The sequence below is a fragment of the Prorops nasuta genome, unplaced genomic scaffold (assembly GCF_024137725.1).
Source record: "Prorops nasuta isolate Cenicafe-Biocafe unplaced genomic scaffold, Cenicafe_Pnas_1.2 PNAS00109, whole genome shotgun sequence".
Taxonomy (NCBI): Eukaryota; Metazoa; Arthropoda; class Insecta; order Hymenoptera; family Bethylidae; genus Prorops; species Prorops nasuta.
In genome coordinates this window covers 78,672-96,674 of record NW_027116906.1, presented here as the reverse complement: position 1 = coordinate 96,674, position 18,003 = coordinate 78,672, and the positions used below count along the sequence as shown (strand labels likewise).

The following is an 18,003-nucleotide window of genomic DNA, read 5'->3' as shown; positions in this document are numbered from 1 at the left end:
AACTTCAATAATGACTGCTATAAATACAAATAAAGTTTCAAAAAAGTGAGGAATTTTTTATAACTTTTCTAATTAAATATATAATTAAGACTCCAATAAAATGAATTTCATTAAAATCTGTTAATATTGTCCTGTCAAAACTGAATTTCCTCTTATTATCATTACTGCTGCAATTATATTACAGGGCTGTATAACAAATAACATACGATGCTACAAATAAATAACAATTAATGTATTTATAATTCCCGCCGGTTTTTTTTTTATACGATGTACTTTGTTATGTGCGCAGATGTCAGTTAGTTGCGTTTTTTATTTCTCTCTACCTTTTTCTATCTGTTATTGGTAACTTCCTTCTCTATATCTTATTGTAATAAACCTAATTTTTGTAAAACTGTTTAATAAAAGATTTACAAGAACAAGATTACTTTGTGTCCTAACTGACCTGATTGAAAAATAAAACTACTTTTTTCTATACACATAATTTTAGTGAGCGCTGTCTGCTTCAGGAGCAGCTAGGTGCTGCTACCAGACAGAGAGAAAGGTGCTTGCTTACTATATAGCTGCAAGTTCTGTATAGTTACATCTCTCTCGCCTACAATATCTGTGTGTGTGTTATACATCTGGTGGCGTGTATATAATGTAATGTTATATGACTGTATGTGAAGTATACATATATGAATTTCAGCTTTGTGTGCATACAATATACATATTTTTTATTTCTACCTTTATTAGTGCGTTTCTATGGTGGCAGCACAATCTACAATGTGACGTATGCGATATGCGATAGTTTCTGACAGTGTTTGAATCTCAATTTACTTTTGTGTACTTCATCGCACTAAGTGAAGTAACTCTAAATTAACAATAAAGTTTTTACAAGCCATTTGCAATATTCATTATAGTGATGTTAAATGAATTTTCCATGTCTTTATTCAAATAACATTTTGGTGTGATACTTGTTAACCTGCCTTAACTTTCTATCCACGAACTTTCACTCGAATTCCTTTGAAACAAATACAAGGTAATGTCAGTTTTGTACAATAATCTTACATAGAGTATTTTCTATTAATTACTTATGTGTTATGTGAAGTATAAAGTTTTAATATTAATAGGTTATCTTAAAGAGGACGCCGAGGAGATTTTTAATGGGGTGGGGGGTATTAATTGAGAGAGATAAGAGGAGAACATAATATGCATATATACATGGTATATGAATATATACATATTTGTTCCTTACAAATGTAGTTTTATTAAATTTTTTTTTAAAGTAAAAAATTCATTGATATTTAATAGGAGAGCTAATGAGAAGCCATGCAAATTTATTTTTAAAATAATAAGTATCTTATATGTTAATTAGTTGCTTATAGTTTTATTTATATATTTTAGTATGGGTAGCAGCAGCCAACTTTATAGTTTATCCTGGGGAGAATTCAGTTCATCTTTGGCTTCAGCTGTTCAATTACTTCGTGGACATGGCGATCTCGTTGATGTAACTTTAGCCGCTGGTGGACGTAGCTTTCCTGCACATAAAATTGTATTATGTGCAGCAAGTCCATTTTTATTGGATTTATTAAAGGTAATTTACTTTTTTCTACAGAATGATTTAATTTAACCGTCAACAAATTTTTATATAGAGTACACCCTGCCAACACCCTGTGGTAATGCTAGCTGGTGTTGAAGCAGACGATTTGGAGTTGCTATTAGAATTTGTTTATCGTGGAGAAGTAAGTGTAGAGCCATCACAGTTACCTTCTCTTCTTCAAGCAGCTCATTGTTTAAGTATTCATGGTCTAACCCCTCCAACAATATTAACTGAGGTAAGATTTATATTTCATTTTTTTATGACCTAACAATATTAAAGAACAACTTACTTGTAATATTTGAAAATTTAAATATAATTATTTCATACTTAACATTGTTGATTTAGAATGGAGAAGAAGTACCAGTTTCAGCTATACCAGCGACCAATGATAGTTTTAATAAAGAAACTGCTAATTCATGTCTTCCTATAAGAAGAAGAAAGAAAAGAAGAAAATCTACATGTGGAAAGTGGCAAAGAGCAGTGGGTGCTGCTGAAGTGGAACATAAGGAAATGGAGATAGATGATTCAAGAACTAGATACCAAAAGGAGGAAGAGGCTACAAATCATAGTGATTCAGGTAATATATTTGTTCGAAAAGCATTAGTCCTAAGTAGCTTTCTGTAATATTTAAACATTATTGTCTCATGACACCAGTTTAAAGAATAGAAGACTATAAAATGTTCAATTGCTTTATGTCCGTCAAATGTTTTTCGAGTATAGCTTTTGATAAACTTCTGTTACAAAATGGAGACAAGCACAACCATCAAACGGGATGAACTGCAATAATTGGACATGTTATACTTAAACAAAATTATTTCAGAAAAAGTGAAATCAGTTCAGCCTTGCATGGCATCATTGTGTTTGTGTCTGTTAACAGCTGATCGGTCCGAGTTATTGAATCATCGAAGTTGCCATTCACCAGCATCACAGCAGGCAGAACCAGTGGTAGCAGAAAACTCACAGTTATCCCAAGAGGTATCAGATAGCGAGCCTAATCTGCATACACTTTTACCAATGCAGCAATATTCACCGCTGCATATACCTCAATTTCCTGGCTCCTTGAATGCAACCTTTTCTGGATCTCCACTAATGGGTAACTCAACTTCAACTTCAGGAGCTTCTTTAGGGCAGCTTAACTCAACAAAAATCCGAGGAGCTTCGGACTGTCCTGGTATCTGTCCTCTTTGTGGTGCAACTTTAAGACAAGCAAGAAATTTGCGTAGACATCTGCTCTCATCTTGCAAGTATAGGTTTAACAGCAGTGCTAACCAAAATTCTGCAACAGATCCTATGATGATTGAGATAAAGCCGGAAGTCGAACTTCCTGGATACACTGGGCAGTCAAACAGTTATGGAGCTGATGGAGCAAACAATTGCGAGCAAATTGTTTGTAAGCCCAGTCCGCTCCCTTCTCCTACGTTGCAAACCTCAAATGTTTCACCTCACAGTAACATTCCCTCTCCAATAGCTAGATGAAAATACATTAAAAGACTGAAAATAAAAAAATAGCTGTTATTTTTTTATAACAAACAGTGCTGTGCATATTATTGGAATAAATATTTTTTAGTAAATTTGTAAATGCTGGCGATTAATGAAGTAAGTTATTTTTAACCAAATCACATACAATATTTTTTCTTAACTTAAATTTAATAGCACATATGTTATTAATATTTTAATTAATTTGCACAGCAGATTTAAATATAAGAGAAATATAATTTTTACTTCTCAAATACAACAAAATTTTTCTTATTTTTGCAAAATTATTGTGCATAAATCAATTTGTTATTTGAAAGATTTTATTTCTTAGCATATTCGGATAATTGTTATGCTACCTGTATAGTTTATGAATTTTTAGTCTCATTATGAGAATTTTTTAAGGGTATTTTGCTTGGTAATAGCGAAGGCAAGTGCGATATTGTATTTTAATATTTAGTTATGCATATTATATTTGATGTTCTTCCATCTTAGTGTGTAAGATAACTATCGACTATTTTTATTTTTTATGGAATAGCGATTTTTATGTTTTATTTAAACATAAATGCTACATTTGTAAAATAACAGTTATTAAGCTTTATAATGCTATATTTAAAGATTCAAATAGACTCATATTTATTTCTGTTTCACATTTATTTAATGGGTATATACAATATTTTTAGTATTTATGTGAATATAATTAGTAATAATATTGATAAGAGAAAAGATTTTACTTCCAATGCTTAATTTGATCATAACATTTATATTATTGGAAAATAGGGTAAGCATTACATGTAAATTACATCATCCATTTTGCATATGTAAATAAAAAAACATTTTATTGTATATGAAACTCTTATTTGATATAATCCTAGGTTATGCTGAGGGTTAATCCAGATTTGAGCATTTTTGCGTGCATGAACGCTATTCGTGCGTCAATACTTTAGTATTCTGTTACCTTTTATGCACAAAAGATTTATACAAACTAGGGAATTAGAGCACGAATGGCCTTCGTACGAGTACAATTACTTTAATCTGGATCTACCCTAATGAATTTAGTAATTTTGTGACAAGATTAATGAAAATAAATATTGACAGTAGAATATTAAATGAAAATAGGAAAATTATAATCATTAAATTGTTAAATATAAAATCATATATATAAATTCTTTTTTTGAGTGTATATTTTTCCAAAATTTTAGGGGAGGGCCAATCCAAAGGAAGAACTGTATCTGATCAACCAACGACGTGTCCATTATGTGGTGCAATTTTACGTCAATCCCGGAACTTAAGGAGACACTTGGAGCTATTACATTTTGGATCAAGCAATAAATCCATTTACAGGAAAATAGAAAGACATTCTGATTTATCAAATTATCGATTATTAAAAAGAGCTGCTGAGGTCAGCCTACTAAGATCATCCGAAAATGTTTCTGGTTTATTATGTAATACGAATTCTTCTACGTCAAATTCTAGTATTCCAGGTGAATAAAATGCTTGTAATAATTAGAACAAAGTTTATGATTGTTTTAGTATTATTTGTACGGACCATTGTATCTAAAATTCATTAGACTCTGTTATGCGATATAAGGAATTGTGCGCTTTAATTAGCTTCTCGCACAACATATAGTAAAATTATACATTATTTAACTTTTTAACATGTTACTTAGGAAAATTACCAAGTACAATGCTGGGATGCAATAATCAGAGTCACCCAGGGATATTGGCTGCCAGTAATGCTTCAATATCGATGGGCCCACCAAATAATGGAATATATTCGGAAAATATGATAAACTGTTTGTTACCACCGCTACCATCTGTAAATTTAACAGCGCACAACGCTTTTCGACACGATGATTTCTTACGTGCTGGAGTCTATCAGGATGCATTCAAACAAATGAGGCACGAACGCTCGGACCTTGTATAAATTGATTCAATTTATAAAGAATATAGTTACACTGTTAATTTAGGGGAAAAAGTTAGCAATTTCCGAAGAGGTGCAAATTTGGAATGCACGAGACCAGACCGATACCCGAGCCGTAGGCGAGGGATATTAATGTAGCAGAGTGCATTCAAACTTTGTACTTTGTCGAAATTGATCTCTCCCCGCGGTTAACATACTGTTTTTCATAATAAGCGAGGAGAAGTACAGTCTTCCACACATATTTCGGTGGGATGAAAATAATTTACTCCTCCCCTCCCCCTCCCCCGCTCAATATTTCCTCCAATTGGACTACTTTTCGCTCCGCTGGAATTACTTTCCCCCCATTTGTCGACAAAACGTCATTTTCATTCCTCAAAATAGGCATGAAAAGCTGTACTTTTACTTAATGTGTTATCAAAATAATCTTATAAATAGTCTTCAATATTTCACTTTGAAAGTAGCTCAGCTATTCGATTAAGATTGGAAAATTTGAGGAAGATGTAAATTTAAAGGGTTCGACAATTTAACAATTTTTAAAAAATAATTTTTTTTTTATTTAAAATATACTTTACGGATCACAAAATTAATAGTTTAAAAATTATTTTATGAAAAAACGTTTAAGTACTTTCGATTCGCACACAGCGTATATTCTAGCATATACTCTAATCAAATATATACAACATATATCGTAAAACTTTAAAGAGAAGTGGAATAAAACTTCGACCGGCTTGGTAATTTAAATATATTTTTAGAGCTATTATCTATAGAACTACGTTGGATTATTTCATTATGTTGCATAGTTTTCATGTTATAAATATTAATTGAGTACTTTTTCATTAAATTTTTCGACATTTTTTTATCCACAATGTGCATTATTTCAACAGAAATCAAAATTTCAAAAAGATATATGTATATATGGAAAATGTCGCTTTAAGAATGACAAACTTGACCGATAGATAGTGCTAATGATGTGCATGTGTACCACATATTGCCACATGGCATTGTATAGTTACACTATATGCCGGGCTTGTTGGACAGTCGAGCTACTTAATTCAGGTACACAAATACATATAGTTGTATTTTTAGTATATTAATAGACGTAAAGATTATTATTATTAAATTTAACTTTATTCATCCATAAAATGAATAGAATATATTGGACAATGTTTCAATTATTTCATTACATTCACACATTTAAACACTGAAACTGGTAATATTTACAAATTTGTTATATTGTATGATAAAAATAAGACGTAATAAAAGTTTAAATTTGCTGATATAAAATTATGCAGTTTTTTCTTATAATAAATATATAAAAGAATGTATAATTGATGAGTGTATTTGTATTTTATATAACCAAATTAAATTCTTCTGAATGATAATCAGCTCGACCTATGGCGAAGGGCCAATTTCTTCGGGAAATTTTATCGAGCTCCCCTCGCAACATATTTAATAAATCATCGAGATATCGCACTTCGTGAATATCTTCATGCAATCTGCTAGCATCTAATCTCAGGTTTGCCAGTTTTTCTTCTTCGGACTAAAAAATCAATGAATTTCTCCTTTAAGATTATGTTCTGCAAACAAATCAAGTTGTTAAGTTTAAATTAAAGGCTTTACCTGAAAGTCCTTACGGAGAGCACAGATATCCTTGTGTATATCTTTACTGGTATTTTGGAGTTGCTGAATTTTTTCACGTAGCTGTTGAACCATGAGAAGCTCGGTATGGTTCGATGTGGCTGGGGTATACCCATCCGTTTCTATCGCTAGCGCCAGTCGAGTCAACTGATTGTGAGGAGAGATTTTTCCAACGAAGCGATCATCTTCCAGAAGTACCGTAGCTATTCTAGGATCACGTTCCAATCCTCTCAGGATAAATTCAACTGGATCGATACCCGCGTTCTTCGTGTATATAAAACAAATAGTGTGCAACACTATAATAATTGAAGAAGACATAACGTACGTAATATCGTTCAAGAGCTATTGATTTGGATGTCTACTTTTGTTCATTTTAAATTTAAACACGTTTGTCCAAAATAGTAAATGTATGACTGTATGATTGCCTTGAGATGAATATTCGGGTCGATGCAAAATAAAATATAAATGAAATACTGCAACAGTCAACCTGTAACTAACAAAGTCGGCATGGTGTGCATGGCTGCGACAATTCCAGCTTACATATATTGACTCAAATTTATAAGTCTTCTTACTTTTGCTACCAATTAACATGCCAGGCATACGATTGATCATAGTATTTTACGCTACATAGCGATAGGGAAATGTATACCCACCATCCCACTTTCTCTAACTTCCACAAAGACTTGTTTATGCACTTCACATCTAATAATTCAATAATAATAACGATATAAAAAAGTGAATCGTATCTCAAAATTGTTATCTTGATTACATTTTACAATCAGAAATTTACAACACATCCAATCCATATGATCTTTAACTAGAATCGACTGAAGCACGTCTGAATTCTATCATCTTTCGGGTGGCAAAAATCAGTGCAATAGACGTAATATTTAATCATCTTTTGACGACTTTGTGTTGTATAGGATGAAATATGAAATATAAAGATATTATTTAGAATATTTCAGAATTAATAATACAAATAAAATTGTAATTATGACATTGTTTTGTGGTAGTAAGATAGCTTGACCACATATGTTTGTTGTTATATACTGATAAATTAGCATGTCGGTATAGTTATAAAGGTTAAGAAACTTTAGAATCATCGCACTTGATGTTATGATTGAGATAGTAAGATGATTGGGACAAATGATTAAACTGCTGTTAGAAAATTAGAAATGAGAAGGAGGAAGAGGCTATTTGATGGACGACGAAACTTTCGGCACTGTACATGTATGAAAGAACTGACATGTGCTCTGAAGGTTGACGATAATGGTGAAGAAAAAGACTCTAATGAAGGAGAAGAAAGAACGGAGCAGTCCACAGGCGAGAGCTCAATCATGAATGTTAGAAGCTTTATAGATTATAATTGAAATTGAGAATAAACGTATTTTTGTGGAAATCTATCATTGATCTATCCTACACTATCGGATGACGTAAGTCTTTTAAATACAAAGCGTACATATATAATCGCAAAATTTCCCTAATACCACTCAACTTTTAAAGACGTTTCACAGTAATATTGAGGCGAAAAGTCTTTACAAGTTACTGTGTTGTTACATCCATTTCCAAAGTGTAATTTAACAAAAGAGTAAATAAAATTGATAACATAGAGTGTATAATAAGAGCAATAAACCATTTCTATATTTTTTAGCCAGTATCTGAAAGAGATTCTTTTCACACACAATATCTAAAACATTTTACAAGCTATAATTTTTTGGCTATAACAGCTTATATGCAAATGGATGCCTGGTATAGTCTTTGCGTGTTAAGATACTATTGTATTTAATTGAAGCTAAGTGTTGAATATTATACGCGTACTTTGTAGAGATTCCGATGATTCCTAGAGCTCGGTGAATCTTCGTAGCGCGAAATGGAGTTAATGTGCGTGTCGCTGTGATCCTCGAGGCTCCAGTCGTTGCTCTGGATACCAGAAGAGTCCTCGAGGGAAGAATGGCCCGTCATCGACTTCTCATAGCTGAGTTCGTAACTGGATACGCTCCTTGGTAATTCCGGACTGAAAGACTTGAATGCTATTTCCTCCGTGTGCTTGTTGGCGGAGCTCGTTCTAGAACCAGAAATGCTCCTCCGTCGTCTGGTCTCCGCTGCCAGCCTTCGACATTCCGGTACGTCAGGATTTAGCAATGCCTTTAACTGCGATGCTCCTAATACATGTTCGCGAAAAATCAACGGGACAGAAATCATGCAATTTTTCACATTTTCACATATAAAACTTGTGATTTTCTTTCAACAATTTAGGGATGAATCGTGCGAGCATTTGGAGCAACTTTGATACGAGAGTATAATATACATGGAAATTAACAAATATCAACAGGAAGGTTTCTGGAGTTGCTCAATTTATAATTGATACGTTATTGAAACGTTATGCACATATTGTATGTGTTATTAGAGCATATAGAGATAACTAGGGTGATATTTGCATCCAGCAGAGTATATTAAGCTACAATGCTGCGCTGTATAATACGTACCCTGTAGTTTATCAAGAATAAAGCAAAGAGGAGAAAAGTGGAATAGAAAAATTTCTCAGTTATTTTGTCGGAAGTGTTTGAGACTTTAAAGTGATTTACGTATGAATCGTGAGCTAATTGGAAAAACATTTGACACGAAGGTGGGTTAGTAGGTGCAACCAATAGGTGGGGTGATATATTTTGTCGCAGTTAGCCTCGGTAACCTTGGCTGTGCGGAATCTGGAGTATCCTGTTGCATCTCGAAAGAGAATCGTACGTGGATCGCTCGAGGGGATAAGAAAGTAGCTCATGCGTACCGACTTGCTTCGAGTCGATGAGATAGTTAAGCCGCCGCCGGCAGCGACGTGCCTTTCGCGAACTTTCGTTATCTCCCAATCCTGAAGAAAACGACATATAGGAAGTAGCCGATATGCTGCTACTGCTGCTGTACTCGTAAAAACGGGCTAACCTTTCCTTGCCAACACTTATATTTTCGCTCTTCCCAAATTTCCCTTCGCAGCTTGAATAAACGTTCTTCTCTGTTTTCACATTATTTTCCTGAAACACAATAAAATATATTCCCCGTTTATTTCTAACCTGCAGTCGAGCCTACGAAATATAACTACACCTTATCATTGTTCGCTTCACAGCTTAGAATGGACAAATCAATTTTTTCAGCATCAGAACTCTCTTGCTCCGTGTTGGATGAATTTTCATTCAAATCATAAGACTGGTTCTCCTCCGAGTCCTTGTGCTGGAAGTTGATCGATGCCGAAGAGCTCGGGGAAAATCCAGATCGTAGGTAACCAGAGATATTGTGCCCTGGAAATCTTTCCTTTTCACCATCGCTCAACCACCAGCCAAATTCATCCCCCACTACTCCAGATGAATTTATTCTCGGATTTCCTACACTCTCCTTCAAAGAAAACATTTTCCTTCACTCTTCCGCACCACTTTCAGATTTTTCTCTTCCCGATTTAAATCCCGACCTCTAATGGAATCACCTGTAAAATATAGATGGGACTGTTGAAATATTTTCCGGATTTATTTTAAACGCGAGACACGTATGCATTTTTTCATTATTATCTATTTTATTCTCTTTTAGGTGGATCCAATAATGACTACTGATGGCATGCGACTCGCACGAAGTGGATGCTCGAGGCCGAGCTTTCTCGCACGCACTTGCTCGGTTTCATTGAATTCGTTCAAATGAAATTAGTGAGAGAAATATGAGTTTTTAAGATTATTGTTGATTTTAATTATCATTAAAACATTTCCAATTGTCATCACTGGTAGTATATGTAATTTATGTGTAATGCGGGTATTCTCAGAAACGAGCTTTCTCCGCGCGCACTTGCTCGCTTTCATTGAATTCATTCAAACGAAATTAGCGAGGCACGTGTGGTCTCTTAAGATTACTATTAATTTTAACTCTCATTTCAGCAGCTCGAACAGCCACTATCGATAAGGTACGACTTATAAAGCGAATGGTCGGGGAGTTTCTCATACGCACTTGCTCGGCTTCGTCGAAACAATGAGCTTAGTGGTTTCCGCGCTATAAAATAGGTAAATCTCTCTGTGGCCTTAGATTTTTATTCACTCTTGACATAAGAAGCTCTTGAAACAAAAAATTATCATAATACTTATATAATTATGTAATAATCCCAAAGTGTTTTTTTAAATAAACTTGCAACACTTTAGTTAAAATATCACACAAATCAAAATTTTATTTTAAAATAAAAAAATTTTCAAAAGATTATCGTTCAAGCTCATTTTGCTTATTGTGATCCAAGACAAGTTTGCACACCTTAAATTCTCCGTTCTAAATCCAACTTTGGAAAACATGTCTAAACAAACTAATTTTAATTATAAAGAGGAACAAATTTTATCTTGGCTTTACAATTATTTTTTTCATCCATCTGTCGCTCAGAATCACCTCTTTCAAAATGTAAGTAAAAGAAGGGTCCAATAACACATCAGCTTATAACTGCCTTCCTTTTTTTATACAATTGAGTATAAAGACGATAATTTATTATAATCTCCAGTCAAAAATAATTCTTTCTTTCAAAAAATATAAACGTTAATGTAGCCAAGATAATATTTCTTAGTCCATCTATATCAAAAGTTGCTTTAATAAAATTTGCCAACATTTCGATTAAACGATTTAAAAAATTTCAATGAGCTTACAGGGAAGTGTTAATTCTAATACATAAATCGTCCAAAATTAAAAAAATCTGATTCCATAGACAATGAAAGCAGCTTTAACACAATGTGCCACTCGAGCTCTCTTAAAAAAAAAGCCAAACTAATAATTTCTTGAATTTGATTTTAATTAAAGTCGAGTGAACAGCTAGATCTTTATCGACTGATTCAATTAATTTACACCCTATGCTTCTCAATATTTCTCGAGTAGAAAACAAAATTTTACTGTCAAAAGTTAAAAACAAAAATATTGTCCAAGGTCATTTTACATAAACTTATTTTCTGCTAAACTTTTATAGAAACAGCACTAATTATTTTGTGAGGCAAACACTCATGCAATTACAGTTTCATTGTTTTGTACGTATATAAACAGTTGTGTATTGTAAACTACTTCGTGGGTCATCTTCTTGCACGCGAAAAAGGTAATTGCACGACGTTTAGCAATTCTTCAAATATCGCTATGTGACCGGACGTTCGGTCAACGCCACACTGTGCGACTATTTATCTATCTCTTTGAGGATTGGTTGTCATGACAACACTAATTTAATAATATTCTTCATGCTGATTTCTCGTTCACGTTCCAGTAACCACATGTAATGGTTAAATGGAAAGCAAGTCGAGGTTTTATTGCGGTTCTACTCGACACTACGGATAAAAGTTGTTTCTTCATTTTTGTAATTTCGTATAAGTAATCTATTTATTTACTTTACTCGGTAATTCAAGAATATTAGTAGCGCCGCACGCGTATTTACAACGTTAATTTATTATTATCATTCAGCATGTATAAATGTCTATCTTACGACCTGTCAAATAAGTTTACTTCGTGTATATAGAGAATTTAAACTGTTATTGCACACACACAAAAACAACTGTTTTATACGTAGTTTTACTACATAACATCTCACAATGCTTTTTATAAGAGTGCACGTCGATTAAGCTGAATGGTTTATAGTAGGTAAATAGGTTTTATTAACAAAACGTTTAACTGATTCACACAATATTAATATTATCATTCAGGATAAGCTAGTAAACACATAACGTTTGTCAAGTATTTTTTTAGTCGTGAAGAATGTTATTCAAATTGTTATTGCACAAAAATAGTTATTTTATCAATAAAGATTTACTACATTTAATTACATAATGCTTTCGCTGACTGTATTCAAAAAATGTTCTTTTCGCTTATAAAGAAGTTTAACGAAAAGATATTATAACTCATTTATAATATTAAATAATTAATTATTATTTAGGCTATATATGTAAATTTATAGCATCTGTCAAGAGCACGTTACAATTCGTGAAGAATATATTGAAACTATCGTTGCACAAAAACACTTATATTACAGATAGCTTTATTAACTAAAATCTCACCAAGATATTATTACAGAACACGCTAATGTTTCTTCTTCACTGGTAAAAAGAGTTTATGAAAAATTGTTTATACACAAACTGGAATTTATTTTTTTTAAGAGGAATTGGTAATATTAGCCACACTTAATACACTTCATCACTAGTATAGGAATACAGAGAAAGTTGGATACGTGTTGACACTTCTGTAAACAGAGGAGGAAAGGGCAGGAAAGGATAGAGTGATGTCTATTTACTTCTGAGTCAGGTTGTCGACTAGTAAGAATATCTTTACTGAGTAAAAAGGAGGCAAAGCTTTATTCAGCGATAACTCCCTGACCTTCTTCCCCAAATAGCAGCAATTTTATATCCATATGTTATACAAACTGCAATCATTTATAAAAATCTATCATTTCAATCTATTTTATTTTCACATACATATTCATATTATATATCATCTACTCTTATAATAAATAATTGCAATTTAATAATTGCTCTAATACCTAAAGAATCGGTTTAAAATTCAGAAGAGCTACGAACAAATTTGGACTTTTATATTATGTTGTTTATGATCGCTATCATCAATTTTGTAAATAAGTTTATTAAATTTATTTGTCACAATGTCACTTTAAATTTTACAAACAAATGACGAAAAATTGATTTCGAGCAATTACGAACTATGACCCACGTGTTAAAGAATATCTCTGGTTTATATAAAATAATTAATCTGTTTACGCACACCCCAAAATAACTTGTTAATTAATTCAAAATTTTCTGGGAATGAATTACTAAACTTTTAAATGCGTTAAAAAAAATTATGTTATTATTTTACCATATATATATAGTATTTGTAATATATGAAATGTACAAATTAAATCAGTGCTATACTGACAATATAATATGATTCCTCCATTGCTCGTTATGAATAATTTTTCATCAAATATATCAGATATCACGTTACCAATAGTGTGGTAATTATTTTTCATGAAGTTTTAAAAATTTAAAGGCAATATGATTCTACTTGGAGAATTATTAACGAAATTATTTGTTATATAATATTATATAATTGACATTACTGAATAACCTGTAAGAAAATGGGAGAAATGGAAAATTGTAAAGCCTTTCAAACCTTGATTAATTATTTAAAAGTTTTATACAAGGACTGCCAGTTTAAAACGTCTCACAACATAATTGTAAAAAGATATGATCTCCATAACTGTAAAAGATATTACATTTTTGCATAAGACCTTTTTTCGAAGCCTTTTTCTATTTTTAATTAAAAAAGGTCTTATAAAAACATGTCTAATTCTATATATATATATGTACGATAGCTTCAGAAATACACGTCTCCTGCACCTGTACCTTTAAGTGTATTATAGCCGATGGACTCTATATAATTGAAACTATTTAAAATGAATTGGCGTTGCAACATAAATTAAGCAGCGCTATCTTTAGAAGGCGCGTCGATACTTTATCGGTGCAAGATCAATCATTGAAAGTGCCTGTTGATTTTCTTTCTTTCAAGAAGTCAGCTTGTGGTCTAGGTGTACAGTTTGTTATATTATATCCTGAGCTATGGATATTGCTATGTATTCGAGACTTCTCGCTGATTTTCATTTTTTTCAAGAGATTTTTACGTCCGAAGTTCAGCAGTCTCGTCGAGAAAATAGTTTCGGGATAAGTGTACGAAATCTCGGTATAATTTCGTTGAAATATTCATGACCCTGACGTAATATGGCCTCCATCGCTGAAAAAACTGTCATTATCGATGATAGTGTTATCGAGCGCAAAAGAAATCTGCAGCATAGGTGACGCGCTGAATTTACTATTTTTCTCTTATCAATTCTCAAAGCAGGCAGTTGTTATATACAAGTTGAGTCACTCAACACGTCGTATTATAAAAAATAATTTTCTTTGATTTTTGGTAAAATAAAAAATATGCGGTGTGATAAAAATAGCTTCATAGGAAATTAATCTAAAAACAGTCAATAGATTACGATAGCTTCATGTAGTCAAAGGATTGGAGTTTCCTCCAAACTTTTTACGAATAAATATTGTGGATAATATTTTGCAAACGCGGTACGTATATGTAAGATCGGCCAGTTGAAACGCCGCAGATTATAAATGTAGGTAGACGTGAATATTTATAACCATAATAGTTATCCAAATTTCGCATAAGAAGTTTTAAATGCAAATGGTGGGCAATTTGAAGATAGAAAAGGTCTTATCCAAATTTTTAAAATCTCTTATAGTTACGAGGATACGCGTCTTTTTGCAACCACACGCTCTGGAGCGTTTTAACTGGAAGAACCTGCAGTATCCATATATGTATATTTTTTAATCATTAATAAATGTTTTTACTACTTATAAAAGTCAATATTACAACTTGGCGCGAGGTTCTGCTCAGTCCTTTTTCTATATAACTGTGAGGGTTGAAAGAACGATTGGAGAGTAGGAAGAAAAGAAAAATTGATTGTAAGAGAGTAGATTTGAAATTGGGTGACAGTGGCGACGCGAGGAATTTTACGCATGCGCAAGATGGCGGTTATTGGTAATGGCGGGAAAGGTTGTAGACTTGTAGAGTAGTAGAGCAGTCAGCAGAGTAAAGGAGAGCGCGAGTTGGTTGGAGAATGGGGTGGATTCGGCGATGGCGCGAGGCGTGAGGTGTGAGAGGTTTGGCGGGGTTTGGTTTGGCGGTGGATCGATAGGACGCACGCACGAGAGTGCGCGAACACGGTCATCGGCTGCTTGGCCTTCCACGAGTTTCACCGACGGTGAGGCGAGTATTCTTGATGTCAATAGCGTACGTGCGTTCGAGTGACGAGCATCAATCACGATAGCTCGACGAAAGCCGGTACCTTCACGCACTCCGTTTCCGTTTCCGGCTCGGCTCTCCTTGGTGTTCCATCACCCCTTTTCCAGAAAGGTGCTTGAATTCAGTCCCTAACCTCAACGCGAGCGTACCATTCGCTCTATGCCTTTCGGCTTCTTCCCTCTCCCGCGAGTGTCTTTTGAGGTTATGTCTGGAGGTTTCAGTAAAAGCTGGAATGCTGGCGGAAAGCCTCGCTAAGGATAATGTCCGTGATAAAGAAAGGCTCGCCCTGGTGCAGGCCATCGCCAGGGTCGAGCATGAATTTCTTGCTTTTGGCCATTGTTCTTGTCGCCGGTTTGCTGCCGGGGGGCGCCGTCGGAGAGAAGAGCAAAAGATGTGAGTAATTATATTCTCTTTATTAACATTTATCCTTTCTTCTTTAGCCCTTTATGCAGAATGCACAAGTTTAAGCTTTCTTTGGATAGCTACAGCGACAAAGTAAATCGATAAAACGAATGTTCCTGGTCATATAACACTACTCGAGTACTTAAAGTACAAACATGTCGTAAAAATTTGCATGATTTATTCTCAGAATGCTCTTTTTTAACAGAAATAACAATTTAACAAATATAATAACATCCGTGTCTTTAAGAGATAACTTGTTCTATCGTAATAAATAATATGCTATATTCATTCTTGACTGTATTTTTACATTGCTGCATTAAAAGTTTATATAACGAAAATCATTTTTCCGTGAATGTCAGTATTATCTTAAAGGAAAGTTAGCAAAGAGTATTTATTGTGTTAAAAAAATATTTCAGACTAATCTGCGTGTCCACTTAAAGTGGTTGTAGTAGACTCGAAAGTAACTGTTTTTCTCCTTTTGTTCTTACCAAGCATTTTACCGTTTTACTAATGCTTGTAGCTCTGTTTTGTCATTCTCTATCATTTCTTTCCACGTCGGTTTATTCGGACTCTCTCTCTCTGTTTTTGTTAAACCTCCTTCTATCCTACTGCAAGGGATGTTTTCCTTTGAGCATAATAGACATTTCCATTATTTCTTATCTTTTTCCCGTTTGTCTTTCAACATTTATAAGCATGCAACTCTTATCTACTATTCATGATTCTTTCTTTTCTTTCAGTTAAGCTGAGTTATTTTTATTCCAGATTTAAATGTGAACTTCTATAAATAAACAAGTATCTAATGTTTTTTTTTATTTCACCTTATTTCACTTAGTTCTTTCCTCGTTCCTCTTTTAAATATAAGTTTCGCAATATTACAGACAAGGTATGTGAGATTCACGAGAAGTAACCAAATAAATGTAATAGAAATAGTAAATTGGAAATGAGTTCTTCAATCCTAAAAGTATTAAACATGTAGTACATTAACACACAAATATATTAAACACACTTATTTATACACCTATAGTGTTAGCATTAGAAATAAGTTTCGAAAAAGAAATTGAAAGTAATATCTGCATAATGAAATATTTTTCAGTATATACGATTAACGATAGTTACCTGCATATATTCACGAAATATATGAGAAGCATTTCTTTTCACATGACAAAAATAATAGTGTTAAATTATAATTAAATGTATTTCAACAGTTATATCCTAATAGAATGTATGTAAATTCTCCAGCAGTAGAATTACCAGAAAAATATCCTCAATGTAAAATGTAGAGAACAATTCGTAAAGCTATACTTAATCAAGATAAATATTTATATTTAGAAAAACTGTTATAAAAATTTTTTTTTCTCAATCAATAGTTTAACGGTTTTGTAGAAAAAAGGGAATATATATGTGGAAATATTATACGTTCGCTTTAAGATTATGTTGAGGCAGCCCCCCAAGAGAGACCCCGGATTTAACGACTCGAAAGGTTGAAGCCACGATAAGTAAATTTAGTACACCATTTGAAGTGCTTTGAAACGACCGAAACAGCGTAAGTTTTGATTCTGCCACACGATTACACTGCTGTTTTGAGACTATCCAGTGGCAATTAGCAGACGCTTCTAACCTTTAACTATGACTTTTATGAGTATTATAAAGTGCCCTCGATCGAACATTGTAGGCAGGAAGACCGCTGGTTCCGAGGCTTTGCACAAACTGCAGGTAAATATTTTTCTAGGATTATGTGCGTTTGTCTCTTTTTGTCCAGTATATATTCATGCGTCTGGCGACCTTCGATGTCACATTTTCGTTAGCTCAGTGTGAAATTATGGTGGCGTAACAACCGCGTTCGGGAAACGAGCAGGCCGCGATGCGAAAATTGCGGTAATCACGGCAAAGTTACCGGAACAACGTTAATTGTTTGCAGCATGGGGATTGCTACGCCCCTGCAGCTCGTACACGACGAACGCGGCTTGGCCCGATAAACGAAGCTAATTACGACAGTCAAATTAGTCTGTTCCTATATAGATTCTTTCGTAAGCATCGATTCTCTCGTTATATTTTTTATACAAACGACCCAGAGACTCCTTCGGATGGTAACCGATCGAGCTTTACGCCGCCGAGCTTCAAGAAATTAATTAATGTATACCGTTATTCAACTTGGATTGTG

The 18,003-nt window shown here is 33.5% G+C and overlaps 2 protein-coding genes across 4 annotated transcripts; one reads left to right on the top strand and one right to left on the bottom strand.

The window, feature by feature from the left end:
• Positions 1-849: 849 nt before the first annotated feature.
• LOC136784963 (transcription activator GAGA-like) lies at positions 850-5,559 on the top strand. 2 transcript variants are annotated; one of them, XM_066745924.1, is made up of 6 exons: positions 850-1,018; positions 1,384-1,573; positions 1,632-1,814; positions 1,925-2,156; positions 4,255-4,536; positions 4,723-5,559. In XM_066745924.1, the coding sequence occupies exons 2-6, from the start codon at positions 1,385-1,387 to the stop codon at positions 4,977-4,979; spliced, it is 1,143 nt and encodes a 380-aa protein (XP_066602021.1). In that variant the 5' UTR covers positions 850-1,018; position 1,384; the 3' UTR covers positions 4,980-5,559. The 2 variants fall into 2 exon arrangements, with proteins under 2 accessions (XP_066602021.1, XP_066602020.1); XM_066745923.1 differs by lacking the exons at positions 4,255-4,536; positions 4,723-5,559 and adding an exon at positions 2,457-4,198.
• A 693-nt stretch (positions 5,560-6,252) lies between these two features.
• Positions 6,253-12,856, bottom strand: LOC136784961 (uncharacterized). Of its 2 annotated transcripts, XM_066745921.1 has the most exons (6): positions 12,650-12,856; positions 9,708-10,083; positions 9,397-9,637; positions 8,433-8,776; positions 6,597-6,878; positions 6,253-6,516 (listed from the first exon to the last, which is right to left on the bottom strand). In XM_066745921.1, exons 2-6 carry the CDS (start codon positions 10,008-10,010, stop codon positions 6,325-6,327), a joined length of 1,362 nt encoding a protein of 453 aa, XP_066602018.1. In that variant the 5' UTR covers positions 10,011-10,083; positions 12,650-12,856; the 3' UTR covers positions 6,253-6,324. The 2 variants fall into 2 exon arrangements, with proteins under 2 accessions (XP_066602018.1, XP_066602019.1); XM_066745922.1 differs by lacking the exon at positions 12,650-12,856 and having other exon boundaries at positions 9,708-10,475.
• Positions 12,857-18,003: the final 5,147 nt, after the last annotated feature.